The following is a 15,700-nucleotide window of genomic DNA, read 5'->3' on the forward strand; positions in this document are numbered from 1 at the left end:
AATTATAGTATGGACCTGTTGAAAGTGGACTCTCATTTTCCCGTCACATCCTCTGGTAACTAGTATTCAACTCTTTTATCTATTTTGGAGCATGGAGTATGTGATTGTATTTCAATAAGTGAGTTCTTTAATTTATGGGATGTCTTCTGCATGTTCTCTTGTTACGTGTGTGTGTGTGTGTCTTTGTCTGTTTTAATCTGCTCATGCATAAATAAGCATGCAGCTGGGTGTCATGTATCACTAATCAGTTATGGGTTTCATATGAGATTTCAGATATCTCTTTGAGATACTCATCTTATTTCTTTTAAATGCATACCAACTAATGTGATTGCTGGATTAAATTGTAGTTCTAGTTGATGTCTTAAAACAAATCTCTACTTTCCATGATGGCTGTTTTCATTCACAATCTGACTAGTAGGTTTTTTTTTTTTTTTTTCATAACCTCATGTGAACTACTTCAACTAGTGTGAGGCGATACTGCATTGCAAGTTTTGACACAGAGAAAATGATATATTTTAATGCATTATGACACTAATCAATTTCCACTAGTTTATCAGGCATAATGCAGGTGTTCTAGATATTGGCAATGGAGCACCTGAAGTTTCAAAAGAAAGCCTTTGAGGGCTACACGTCCCCCATATCTTGATCATGTGACTGAGAAATGAATGATGTTTTTATTAAAGCAACTACAGTTGTAAGGACACTAATCACACACTAAGCGAGTGGTTCTTATACCCCAAGCATCCCCATCTCCACAGTGTAGAAAGTATGTTCTGTAAACATGTTATGGTTGAGGGAGAACTTTATGAAAATGAGTTTCATATGCAAGAATATCCATCTTTTTAAAGATAAATGCCTTAAATTTATGAATAGATCAAAATGAAGCTAAACAAATACGAAAAGAATGAATATCTATAACAAATGCAAGTCCATGGCTAATGAAAATATTTTTAGGTATAGATCAACCTGTAGTTTATCTTACACAAACTTTTTCTATAAAAAGCCTATACACAGCCTATACACTAAGATAATCTAAATTTTCATGTCAGAGAAGGGACTGGGATGTCAGGATGTTTAAAATAGTGATTTTATCTTGGGGGATAATTAAGTAGTTGTTTTATCATATGAACTTTAAAACTCTATTAGTAAGCTCAAATGTTTGTGTATGTGTGCATATGGCTTAAATAAAATGCAATACTATATGTAAGATGCTAATTATAATGCCAAAGATAAAGTGTTCCTGTAACTAGAATTACCTGATGTTCTGAAGTAGATATTCAGCACATTAATCATAAAGTGACAAAATTAATTTGTAATCATACAGCTGGTTATTTGGTGATTAGTTTCTCACTCATCAGCAATATTGCTTAAGTATCAAGTTGTCTCAATTTTTTTTTTCTTTTTGGTTTCAAGCACTCCAACACGATACAGTAAAAATAAAATTTCAAGGTAGATGTAGGATTATTTGTATCTATATCCAATAGTAATAGATCAACAGTACAGTGTTGAAGCTGATGAAAGTTAAGCGGCATCTCATTAGATTTAATAACTGTGGAAATATGAGTGTTTGTAGGACCTCTTTTACAGAAGGCCTGAAATGTAGTTCAGGGAGGGAAGTTGAAGGATGGTTTATTTCATAAAAAACATATTGCTTTTCAATAATTCTGCAATAGCACTTTGGCATGATAGGAAGTCAATAATGAGAAAATTTTAAAAGCTTGGCCATATGACATATAAAGACGGATCAACCAAGACAGAACTAGTCTTAAATGGCCACACTTCACTTGCATTGGTCGTTGTTTCCTTCATATTTCCATTCAAGGCTCCTGCCTCAGATATAAATATTTCATTTCAGAACCACACTCTGTCTCTGTGCTTAATGCTTATGTTCTTCAAGATGCATAGTCTTAAAAATGAACATACTTTAAAACATTTAAATGGATGGCACACAGACAAACATACCTTCTAGACATCATTATCATTATTTGGAAGAGAAAAATCAGCAAACATTTCAGGTTTTCTTTGTAACGTTATAAGAAAAATATTTCAAAAGAAGATTTTCAGAATGCTTTGATTTTTGTAACTCGCTGAGTTCTTACCCCCTCAGATCCATGTCTTGACATTCCAGTTGGACAGCAATAATTATTTGTAGATGCTTCTATGAGATTTAATCTTGTATCTCAGATAATTGTTAGATTGGCACTCTTTACAATATAAGAAAGTTCATTATTTTTCAGCCTTTTTGTGTTTCCCTTTCATCAGTAAATAATCAAATTCAGTCAGACTTGGTGGCCCACAATAATTTCAACACTCCCGATGTAGAAACAGGATCCTGATTATGAGTTCAAGCCTGAGCTATGTAGTGAGACTCTGTCTCAAAATAATAAATGTTAAAAATATAAAGTATGAAATTGATTTATTTCTATCTGTGAAACATTGGTTAAATTCATGTCTTTCTCTTTCCCCCTTTCTTTCACTTCTTCCTGATTTCCTCAACAAATCTTGCAATTAATAATTTAACTAGCCTCTCAGCTCTCAAGATTTTCCTTTACCAATCTGCTTTCGATGCCTAGTGGTTGATTTTTCTAGTTCCAGGATTACCAACCTGAAAAACAAAGCCAAACCCAATCTCAATAATTCTCTATGACCTAGATTAAAATTAAATTTAATAGTAAAGCATCCATAATATGGAGGTGGTCTCCTGTATGGACCACCTATGTAGCTGACAAAGTTCCTAGAGTCCAGAAACAAGATTTTCCTCCTGTGGTCTCTCTCTTCCTAATCTCCATCCTGTAGACAAATAAAAGAGTGAATCTACTGTGGTGTACCAAAGTATGGTGTAGGCATATTGATGCATCTATACGCACGCACATATACACTTGCATCATGGAATGTCTGCATCAAACTATCTAATAATACATGTAGTTCCTTACACATTCATCTCTGGTTTTGATGGGGATCTTACTTGGCTTTGTTTCATTATGAGTGGAACATAAAAGTTTGAACTCAGGAAGGGAGTAAGTAGATGGCAGTTTCTAGGGAGGTCAGGGATAGACAGAGAGAGGAGATACTCAAGTTACAGTGACATGGTAGGAGACTATTTTCCATGTCATCCTTTGTCATGTTCCTGTCTGGGCTTTGATGTTTTTCTACATTATTCTCCACATGTATAGAAGAATCCATTTAGCTCATTATCTACTGTGTAAAAATCAAAACAATGTAATCTTCCAGATCGTAGGATCATCTCCTGTGTTACATCCATGCTGCTTTTAAACTGTGCATCTTTCAGACTATTACACGTGCTGCTGGTAGCATCACAATGCTGATCCTCAGATTAGACTGTGAAATCCTTGCGATCAAGAACCATTCATGCACTGTTTATCTTTGCTTTTCTCTGCTGAAGTTCTTATTAACTGAGTCTCATCCCACAGCTATTGAATTCATAAGACAAAAGAAATCACAGTAGTTAATATTGAAGACATCAAGAGACCTATTGTTAAGGCTTTTTTTTTAATTTCGTATTTTATTATTGATATTCTCCCATAGATATTGTCCTATTCTCCTCAACTAAGTGAAAGATAAAGCAAGAGTGTGTAGCATATAAAGGTACGGCAGACAGTTACTTCTGGAAAGTGTTTTGATTTGGAAGCCACACTCTAGATTTTCTTGATTTCACTGCTTAAGGCTTTGCACCCGACGGCCTAAGGCAAAGCCATTTATTGAGTTTGGTGGTTGAGCTATTTAATAGCGGAGATTACACTCATCCGTTGTGACTTGGACTTTTACTGCTTACTTAACTGTCCATGTTTCTTAGGTTGTCACGTTCACTTGAAAACAATGTGCCCCCTCCTTTAAAAACTATTTCAGCACATTTAATTATTAGATCCAATATACATTCTTAAGTCTGCTAAGATATATTTTATAATTTTTTTGGTGAACATGTTTCCCATTCTGGATGCCTTTTGAACCAATTTGTGAGTATTTAATACTATTTTGCTGGCTGGAGTCACAATTCTGTACAGCAGGTTTCTAGAATCTATTTTATTCTTTCTCACATAAAACTTTTGGCATGTATCTTGCCCATTGTCTCTCACTCTTAGAATTATATTGTTTAAAAAGTTGTTTACATTTACAGCTCTGCTAAAGACAGGTTTTTTCTTAGAAAGTTTTGCTACTTGAAAATACCATCACATTCCCCATGAGCACTCATGTCCATAAGCCACATGTAAAATTGTGATGATTATAAGTTATTGACACTGATGGCGGCGATGCTGGAGACTTTTCTTGGTGCTTTGAATGAAGTTTCCTATGTAATCCTTACACTATCCCTGTGAGAGATATGGGCAATAATTCCTAGTTTCCAGATTGGAAAAAATAAATTCCTATACAATAAATAAGATTTACACATAAGAGTTTTTAGGACAGAACCTAGTCTTAGATACACGTGGTCTATATTTCTAATCACTATGGATGTGCAGAATATAATTTAGAGATGAACAATAGGTGTTCTGTCCAAAAAGAGGTTTGTTTGTTTATTAGAATTATAGCATATCATGGATACAGTGGTTCTTCTTTTAGTCATATGCCCCACCTCTGCAATTTTCCCCTTTTATTCCCTATCTTCTGTTGATAAATTGCACGGTAAGTGTTTTTTCCCCTTCTGTCTTGGGACAACTTCAAGATAGCTTTGTTAACAAGTGAATGACACAAATATCCCATTATTGTCCTTTGTTGATTCTGAGATAAAGTGCCATGAAAGCCACTCCGTGCATGCTTGAATTTATTTTTGCTGGCCAAACAATAGAAATACATCTAACTCTAAGGAAAAGAATCAGAGAAGAGTATATGGATTTATTTTCTTTATTCTAAGAGAATTATAGAAAGATGAGCCTTGTATAGGCAGGCACACATTTGAATGCTTATCTACAAAGTAGATGTTATTGAAATATAAAAGGCAAATACTCACAAAAAACATTCTAAAAACTAAAGGATCACTACTAGTCTCACCAATTACATACAGTATAGGTTATAATAGCTGCCTGTGTCATACCATTGTAAATGTCTTTTTCTACCTTTACTAATGCCTTTTCTCCCATTACTGGGTACTGAATCCAGGACATCTGCTGGCAAGGGCTCAATAATTGAATTTATCACTTCATCCTAAGATAGTATACTTTGAAGTGCATTTAATTTAGGGAATTATCAAAATAAATTTAACTGGTTCTATTATTTTATTATTATGTTGGATAATATTAACTCTGAAACTATCATGATTTTCACTTTATATGAGATACTAATATTAGCCCATAATAAATTGATATAATTAGGCAAAGGAATTGTTGGGAAATTAATTTTATACTTATTTTATACACATTCCTATGCCTAATTCCATTCTATTAAATAATATTTGCCTTCTAATTTGTTTCTTTAGCTCATAGTATTTTGTCTATGTTAAAATTTTGCTGTTATTAATTGTGAATGCTTCTTGAATTTGACCCATTCTTGAATAATGAGGAGAAAATATAGCAAACAGTTTGGGTAGAGGGAGAATAGAGAAACCAATGTAAGGGCAGAACAAGACTGACAGGAGAAAGAAGAGTTAGTATGTCTTCTAAAAGAAACTTGGCAGCAAAAATTCACTTCTCCCAATCCCCTGCATTACTTACGATGGGAATGCTCTATCTGATCCATTTCTCATGACACTAGAGTCTTGATTTGTATGCTTGGTGATAAATTAACAGTCTGAAGAATGGCAGTGAACAGAAGCCTGGCCTTAACTTTCTTTAAGTGTGAAAATGCCCATACTGTTATCTGTCTATTCTTTCTGCAACACAACCTGTTTTTAGAATATGATCCTCTCTATTTATCTGTCTGCTTGTATGTGTCCAGGTTGGCATAGGTTGCATAGCTCTAGTCTTGGAGATGCAAAGAGCATACAACAGGATATAGACTCTAAACTTGAAAGTTTTGTTGTTGTTTGCTTTTTAGTTTTTTTTGTGTGTGTGTGTGTGTATGTGTGTGTGTGTGTATGTGTGTGTGTTAGCTTCTCCAGTGTTTTAGCCTCGGTTTTTTAAAGGCATGAGATAAAAACCCACTGGAAAATCATATTTTATCTCACATGGAAATCAGTACAGTATTTGTTAAGGTCAGCAGTTTTTAAAATAAAACAACTTTGACTATTTGTGAGAATGGTCCCACACCAATATGCTGTCTTAAGGAAGTGGCAGGTTGGGGAATAAACTCTGACTACTATGCTTATAGAGTCCAGGAGGTAGTGTAGACTCTATCCATCAGCATCTGATAGAAGAATATCATTGGTAGGGATCTGTGTCATAACAAGAGGATGGATATGTCTACAGATACAGGTAGGCCTGGTTTAGAACACAGTTCTGATTCCTAATGCATCTCACTTATGAGAGCTTTTTAGCAGTTATTTTTTTACTCTCAGAACTTTTTAGATGAGACGCTGATGTGCAGTCATCCTAATGTACCTCACTTAGTCATCAGACTCGGGTTTAAGAAAGGACTTTATTGGGAAACTTAGCTTTACGATGGGCATCTAGGGGGAATTCCTTCAGCAACCTCAGCCAAATGAGTCAGTCCATGTGTCCAATGGTTTGCCTTCATTGGCTGTTGCTTCCTGTAGGTTCTGGGTTGTATTTATAAATTGTGGTTCTAATTGTTGCTTTGAAGCCATTAGGGAACTGGTTACTTTGAATCCCTGGGCTCTTTGAGAAATTGTTTCACAAAGGAAAGGCGAGATCTTGGAGAATGTCCTCCAAATGTGACTCTTACAATCTCACTGGAAGTGATCTCCCAACTTTATATGCTTTTCAGATTGTCAAATATCTACCTGCTAGTGAATATTAGCTTACTTCTCTTCTCTTAAACCACATTTTAAGCCCTGAAATTAAAAGAAAATAACATATGTGTTATGTCTGGTGCTTATGATGGTGATAATAAGGATGTGTGACTCTGTGTGTGTATGTATGTGTGTGTGTGTATGTGTGTGTGTTTGTGTGTTGATAAGTTAAGACATGCCACACTCTCTTTGTAAAACTACTGTTTCTAATATAATGTTCACATAAGCAATCAAAAATTTAAAGATAAATAGGGTATCAGCTATCATATTTATAAGGATCATATAGTTTTAGAGTTTGTGGTGATTCTGAAGCCTAAAATAACATAACGATTATAAAAGTTTACTTCCAAGGTGGGTTTTGGTGCTGAGAGATTATTTATTGTAGTTTAGTTGATATTTGAATTCAATTTGGCTTACTCATGCTAGGCAGTCTTTTCCTCTTTTAGTAATGTTTATATGGATCTTCAGGTCAGGCTTGGTGATTTTTAGCCACCCACACCTCCCCTTTCCCACTGTTGAGTAAAAATAGAAGTGGTATTTTATCTCAGCCTAATAAACAGTGGCCGGATACTGGAGGTGCTTTTAAGAACAATAACAAAAAAAAGTCATCATTTAATTCTAAGCCTCTCAGCAAGGGCTGGAATGCATGTGTTGCCTATTCTTAGATGTGGCGATGTAAATAAACACTCATGTTTTAAATTCTTTTCTCAGGTCACGTGTGCCAACCTAACAAATGGTGGGAAATCGGAACTTCTGAAGTCAGGGAGCAGCAAATCCACACTAAAGCACATATGGACAGAAAGCAGCAAAGACTTGTCTATCAGTCGGCTCCTCTCACAGACTTTCCGTGGTAAAGAAAATGACACAGATTTGGACCTGCGCTATGACACCCCAGAACCTTATTCTGAGCAAGACCTCTGGGACTGGCTGAGGAACTCCACAGATCTTCAGGAGCCTCGGCCCAGGGCCAAAAGACGGCCCATTGTTAAAACTGGCAAGTTTAAGAAAATGTTTGGATGGGGTGATTTTCATTCCAACATCAAAACAGTGAAGCTAAACCTGTTGATAACTGGGAAAATTGTAGATCACGGCAATGGAACCTTTAGTGTATATTTCAGGCATAACTCCACTGGTCAAGGGAATGTATCTGTCAGCTTGGTGCCCCCAACAAAAATCGTGGAATTCGATTTGGCACAACAAACCGTGATTGATGCTAAAGATTCCAAGTCCTTCAACTGTCGCATTGAGTATGAGAAGGTTGACAAGGCCACCAAGAACACACTCTGCAACTACGACCCTTCAAAAACCTGTTACCAGGAGCAGACCCAAAGTCACGTGTCCTGGCTCTGCTCTAAGCCCTTCAAGGTGATCTGTATTTACATTTCCTTTTATAGTACAGACTATAAACTAGTACAGAAGGTATGCCCTGACTACAACTATCACAGTGACACACCTTACTTTCCATCCGGATGAAGATGAACAGGGCCTGAGACTGAAGCCTGCGGAGTTAAAGGTCATAGGACAGGGCTGTCACCTTAAGGAAGAAGGTCACATCTGTTGCCTGGAATGTGTCTACCCTGCTGCTCTTGTTGACTGGTGCGCACATGCTAGTGGAAAACAATTGATGTAATTTCTGCACAGTCAGCTTCATCTCTCAGCATAGTTGTAAATCACCATAGATCTCAGAGTCTCATCTGAAGACATGCTGTCATGAATAGAGGCCCATGAGCATCCATTCTTGCACATTTCAGCTCACATCTATCATGGTTCCCTGTGAGAGAGCTTTCATTGTCTGACTCATGATGGTTCAGGACAAACTATGATCAAACAAAAAGAATTAACTAGACAGAGGATGTGTCTAACATGCTGTTACAGAAATCTCTTTTAAGGTCTTGAGTCCATGCTAATCAATAATCCCCACTCATGCATTCCTACTGCTTGGAGTAGCTGTGCTGGTGAATACTACTGTAGGAGTTATATGCTTGTTAAATGGAAAAAAATGTGTCTTTAGAGCTCAGTATTCTTTATTTTATGAACACAACACAGTGTAGTAGCTTTCCCCCAGCATACAGTAGACACATTCAAGGTGATACAGGATGGCTTTTCTTTCTATGGAGGGAGGAGCTTGTTCTCAGTAAAGATCAGCAAACATTTGGAATTTACATGTGGGCGGACACTGGTATTACAGCTTTTCTTGCCTATCACCGGAACTTTGCAATGTTGATACCAACTAAGGCTGCTTAACAACACAAGTTCTGATCATTATTTAAGAAGGGAAATGCCGGGCAGACACCATGTAAGTTATAAGTGTCTGTCTTATCTTTACTACACATATTGTAACAAACTCAATATCCTAGTCTTCATTTGTATGAATGGTTTGTACTGTATATAGTTTAACCAAGTGTTATTTGAGCTGCTTATTAATATTAAATTGTACTTGTCTCTCTGCTTGTTATTGGTTAAAAAGGAAAAAAAGATCTAAGGAATCAATTTTATCAACGTAGCTGTGAACTCCATTAAAAAGACAAATTTAATATACAAAGCATCTATTCAGCTCAAGTATTGTTGAAAGCTATACATATACAACATTACACTGTCTGTATTTAGATATTTTATTTCTGGAAAAAAGAAATGTACATAAAAATAAAACACTTAAAGTTGAGTTTCAATACGTACTGTGTGTAACATGGTGATTTAAATGGTTCTGACAAGAAGAATGTGCTGGAATACAGCCATGGATTTGCATCACATGTCTTTGAATTTGAGCAGAATTATCTAAATTGCTATTAGCTGCCTAGTCAAAACAACTTAAGAGTCTCAGTATCAAGCCTGGGAAATAATTGTGGCATACAACATTGCATGCATTTTTTGGTTTACTGCAACGTTAGCTATTCAAGAGTACCAAGGAAGAAAAAAAAAATCGGTGAATATAGGGAAAATATTGTTGTTGCCTAAATTAATTATAATAAGTAGATTTTCTCTCTTGTACAGTCTTTATTTAATTGGAGTATTGAAATGAAGGCTATGTTTTCTCTTTAAATGAAAACTGAGCTGTCTTGAAGATGTGAATTTCCCTGAGTGGTTGTGATGACACTGTTCTCCTGGAGAAATTGGGACAGCATTGGAGATCTCCAAGTCTCACATTACTTATACCAGAGGAGATCCAACTATGTATGTAGCATTGTATATGGACACTAAGATTTATTTTTACAGTTGTTGTACACAATCCTAGAAAAATAAACAGCTGAAGAAACGTTCAAGGTCACTCCTTTTTAAGACCACAGGTTTGGTGTTGAAATATTAAGAGTCTCAAAAGTTAGCCGAAGAAGTCAAATTAAGAGCACTCAGTCACTGTCACCCTCTGGCATTCTGCTTAAGCTGGGCATCTTTCTCACAGAGAAAACAACAGGAAGATGACAATAAAAGCCACACACTTCTAAAAGAAGAGCTCAATCACCACTCTCACGAAGGCGTCTTCTTCTGTTAATCAAATGGGTACCATGCTAGGTGTCCTTAGAGCCATCTGTCATGTGTAGGTAGCCATCTCTATCAATATGTGCATGAACTGTCCATGAAACTTAGAAGATCTGTGGCAGAACGAGCAGGAAGAGCTTCATGCAGTCCAGCTGTTGGATATGCTTGCCCTAAATAAGTCTTTCCTGGTGCTTATAAATCATGAGCACTTTGGAATTGTTTCCAAGTAAACAAAAGAGATAAAGGGAGAACGCAGTCATTTTCTTTAGGGTTATTTGTTGATTGAATGTAGCTTTCATTTATGTGGTCTGAAGTGGTTTTTTCCAATCCATAATTCAAAATAAGATAAAAATTTGCTTTGGTCTCTACCCTTTTACTCTGTACTGCCAATACTGTTAATATATCTTTACAAACATAAACAATATACCTAACACTGTGATTCATTTATCTGCCATTTTATAGATTTCTTTAGAAAAACACAAGGAAAACATATAGGCAACTTTTGATTTCAATTATTTAGAAATCTAAACGTTTAGACTCTTCTCAGGTCTATAAATATCCTTCCAAATTCCAAAATTTTCAACACTGACCATATATTATACCAAGAATTCATGGTGACACAGAAGTTTAACAATTTATCTGTACCCAATGTCTTCTTCCTGTGGTTGCCAGGAACTAGGTAGAGGAAGATCATCAATGTGAAGATTTCAGATATTCATACTAAAATTCTATTAGAGCAACCTGCTACTTCAGTGAGCTAGTGAACTAAATTTTAATTATGTCTAAAAATGTACTGGTCTTGTGAAAAATTAACTTTATGTAATGATAAAGAAACACCTCTCAGATTTTGAAAATTATCTTATACTTTTGAAAAGACACAGAAGTAAACTTCCAGGAGTGCAGTGCATCTGAAGGAAGCAAGGGCTTGGCAATCATCTAGTTTTTTTAAAAAAGGAAACACAGCAAAACAAAACAGGACAAAACAAAATAAAAAACAATATTTCAACAGAATTGAAATTAAGAAAAAATGTATTACCCTGGTTTCTTGCCTCTATGATGAAAAAAAGGTATTGTCAGGTTTATCCATTTATGATTAAAAATGAAAACTTTTGAGTTTTTGGTTCCATGACCATCATTGAAGCTTTTGTGTTTGGGTAGAAGGAGACACAGTGGTAATAATGCAAGACTAGTGTTATTCTGCAAGGACTTGAGAGGTTGGTTAAATGGGTTAAATGTAAAAGTGTTGCCTGAGTCTTCACTTCAGCAAGGAATTGTAAGCCATATTTTTTTTTAACACAATTGATTTAAACAAATCCTGAGCAGCCTGAGAAGCTGTTTTCTTTCTGTTTTCCCACTGCTTTGCATGGAAAAGCTGCTTAACCAATATAAACAGCCCTTTGGAAGAGGAATTTGCATCTTTACCATCAACTATGCATGCCACATTTTAGCCAGAAGCAAACACAAATGGATATAAACTTCCCATGACCTAGCTGACATGTCAACTGCAGTCACTTTATTAACTGTCAATCTTTTTTTAGTGTTATTTTTATTCAAATCAAATAAAAGTCATTAGACACTTATAAAATACTTGAAGCTGATTTACCTAAATATGATCACTATTTACTTAGTTTATAAGTGTTAAAAACATGAATTCATCTGTGTAGCCTCAGCACAATCCTTAAAACCTGATTACTGGGTCATCCTTTTGAAGAGATTTTAGACACATGTGTGTCAGAGAATGGTTGCTGGGAAACACTGAAAATGTTAGGACCTGCTCTCCAAATTTTATATCCAATTTAAAAAATGGTTGAAGTAAAGTATATAATTATGTTTCTTTTAACTAGGGTGGAAAAATGCAAGTCTTACAAATAAAAAATTTTAGTTTTGAGTTTTCCTTTCAGCAATGTTGAGAGAAACATTCTAGAATGAGTGCCATGCATCTGGGAAAATGTCTTAAGTTTGACCAAATGATCTTTAATGTTTTTATTTCTGCCTTGCAGGAACATGCATCATATCATTGATAAGTAACAGGGAGGTGGCTACACTACTAGGAGAGTAAGCTGAGCTGCCTTTCCTTGGTGGCTGCAGCAGCTATTGTTAGGGGAAGTCTAGGTCTATTCTAGGTTTGAACCTGGATTAGGCTCTCCTCCATTCTTCTCTGGGTAGCCTTTGCTGTCCTGGATTTATTTGCTCTATAGTTCAGGCTGGCCTTGAATGAGTAGATTCACTTGAATCTGCCTCCTGCATGCAGGGATTAAATGTATGCACCCACAACACCCCAGCCCCCACAGCCATTTCTATTCCCACCTGGCTGGCACTTTTTTATTATTAAAGATTCTGTGTTAGAACCTCACATAACAGCTCTAGCATTCCTAGTCTCTGATCCTCTGGTCTAACCAAACAAGTGTTTGGACTTGATCCTTGCAATTGTGACTGTTGAAGAAATACAGCAAGAGCTTTGGTAACATGCAGCAACTGCTAAGTAACTGCATTTAAACACACACACACACACACACACACACACACACACACACACACACACCTGTCATTGTCAAAATTAATTCTTTACCCTATCTGAAATCCAACTTTCACATTAAGTTTATTTCTGTACTTATTTTTTGCATTGCTAACAGTGTTTCAGGAGAACTGATATCACATGATATCTGTTCAGTGATGGTTATGATTTCATACTCAGGAACCTTCAGACACAGTTCCTATACAAATGCCAACCCTGGCCCCAGCTGAGGCAGAGGTCAGCTCTGATTATCACTGCCAATTCACCAACGTAGCAGGCAAGGTCGTTTCCCAAACTACTATTTGCTAAATCATTTTTGGATCGGAGACATTGGCGAGATGTCTTCGAGCTTAATAAATATGAGGCTTGCAGATCAGCAATATGGAGAGCAGTAATGTAATTCTGAATTACTTCAGGTTCCTGCTCAGAGTCTCATTTCAGGGAACTGTCTGCTGTATGCTTAAGAAACTTTCAACATGGTAACTTTATTTTTCACTGAAAATGACTCAAGGAATTATTATATGTGTTCAGTTAGAATCTCCTCATGTTGTTGGGTTATGAATTGAGTTTTTTCACAGATGTACTTTCACACATACAAAACATAGGCTATTTTCTGCATAAAGTTGATTGCATGGGTGATTTTGAAAAGATTGCTTAAACTTATGTTTTAATTTTATTTTTTTCACTATTTTATTATGCAAAGAAATAGAGCAAAAGCTGCTTATTTTTCTGCTTTCTGAAGTTTCTACATGAAAGAAGCTTTGGAGGTTGCGTTTTGTGTTTAACTATTTGTATTCTAACAACTAAGTAAACTTCCGCTCATGCAAATTTTTAAATCTACTTCCACATATTATACTATTGTTCAAAACAAGAATTATTTAAAAGAACCATAGTGTGGAGGAGATTACTTCCTACCAGTTTCCTTTTTTTTTACTAGTACCATATTCATTTTCTTCCAGAATAGTCTGAGAACTCTCTTCATCATTAGCTGAGCCTGACCATCAACTTCACATTCTCTTCAAGTGTTAAGGGAATAAAACTTATCAACAGAACATCATGTACTCATCATTAACAGGCTTTATATTACCAAAAGTACAATATTTCATTTGATATAAGCCATAGGAGAATGGGTGTGCTTATTGAGGTACACTTGATACCCAATAAATTATAGACGCATACAGTACCTAGTGTTGCATATTTCTGGGCATGTACACACCACAATTGCACTGTATAACAGGAATAAATCTATTTATCATCCTCCCACAAATTCCCTGTGCCCTGTTTTCATCTCTGGCAATTCCTCCAAACATTGTACCCCTATTTCCTCCCTGATAATGCATTTTGGACACTATGGTGGTTCGCATACTAGTTCATTCTTTTAAAATACGTTGTGTTTTTTTTTTTTGTGACAACCTCATACATGCATAGAATATGTTTGATCATACTCACCTCCCATTACCCTGTTTTGTCCCAGTTTTCCTCCCCACTAGTTGAGTTTGAAATTGTTTTGTTGTTGTTGTTGTTTCTCAGGTCCCCTGCCCCACCCATCAGAAAGAAGCTTATCTTGTTTTCTTAAAGAGAAGTCTTGAAGCACTAGGACACACATTCCACATCATATCTACCATGTTTGTTGTGCATGTTAAGAATATAGAGTAATAAAACCACCTTGCACATTCAGAAACGGTGCTTCCTTATTTACATCACAGAGAAAAGGAAATTGTTTTGTTTTGTTTGTTTTGCTAGAAATGTAATGATTAATGGTAACATGTCTCTGGGAAAGAGTTTTAGTTCTTTCAACATAAGACCCTTGCTTGTATGTGAAATTTTTGAAATGTACAAGGCTTCTAATAGGGAACATATAGAACACAGGGAATGTAGCTATCATGTTGAATGCAGAAGCTGATGAATCCACAAGGTTAGGATGCAAAAATACAAAAACTGTTTGATAGTGTTGATTGTGGATAAACAGATGGGATGTGGGTCTTTGGAGATGGCAGAATGGGATAATGGTGAGTGAATATCAGGTACCATTCCAAATAAAACCAGAGTACTAATCATGACCTGTGGAAGCCTTAAGCAACCTTTGGAACAGCGTGAGAAGACCCCTCAACAAACCTGAGTTGCCTGAGTTATTAGGGTTTTTGCATAGATATTTTGTTCCAGAGAAGAGTGGACATTTTCTACAATTAACTACATAGTATGAAATTAATATTGGGTAGGTATAACTTCAATAATTCACTGGAGTTTGTGGATGTGCTTTTTCAGAAGTAGGAGAAGTAGGACACTGTGACTCAGGTACCTCACGGAGTAAAGTCTAGTGAAGTACATAGCAACTTATTAGCATGCACAGACCTCTTTTTAAACTTTATGTCCAGTATAACTCCATAATTTATATTTGTTTATACAATAATCACAATAATGCTTTGGATTAAAATGATACTTTCAGAATTATGAAGGAGACTGTAAAGATAAATAATGGTTGCAAATCCATACTCCAATTATTTTCTGGTCACATTTTTATAGTTTCCAAATAATGTAGCAAATTTTTAAACTGATACACAGAAACGAAGAGAAATTTTAAGGAAATCTCCTGGATCATTTCTCTAAGTAATATACTGAATTACAAATATTACTCAATTTTATGCTAAAAGATATCAGTGTAATGCTTTCTTTTTTACTACATTACAAATCTAGTGTATTCTTCCTTAATTGCCTTGCTTATATACTTGAATACTGCATTTCTATATCAGGCCTATAATTTATGTGTTTCAGATATCAATAAACTTCAACAGCAATTCTTCCTGAGCCTCTGAGCAGGGAATTATGGAGGCTCACTTTACCCCTAGAAA

The 15,700-nt window shown here is 35.8% G+C and overlaps 1 protein-coding gene across 1 annotated transcript in view; it reads left to right on the forward strand.

The window, feature by feature from the left end:
- The window catches only part of Nxph1 (neurexophilin 1), a 296,218-nt gene extending 286,687 nt beyond the window's left edge, over window positions 1-9,531 (forward strand). Inside the window, exon 3 of the mRNA XM_021165241.2 lies at window positions 7,574-9,531. Within this exon, the coding sequence (XP_021020900.1) occupies window positions 7,574-8,335 (762 nt within the window). The 3' untranslated portion in view covers window positions 8,336-9,531. The remainder of the gene's footprint in view (window positions 1-7,573) is intronic.
- Window positions 9,532-15,700: the final 6,169 nt, after the last annotated feature.

The sequence above is a fragment of the Mus caroli genome, chromosome 6 (genome assembly GCF_900094665.2).
Source record: "Mus caroli chromosome 6, CAROLI_EIJ_v1.1, whole genome shotgun sequence".
NCBI classification, from domain to species: Eukaryota; Metazoa; Chordata; class Mammalia; order Rodentia; family Muridae; genus Mus; species Mus caroli.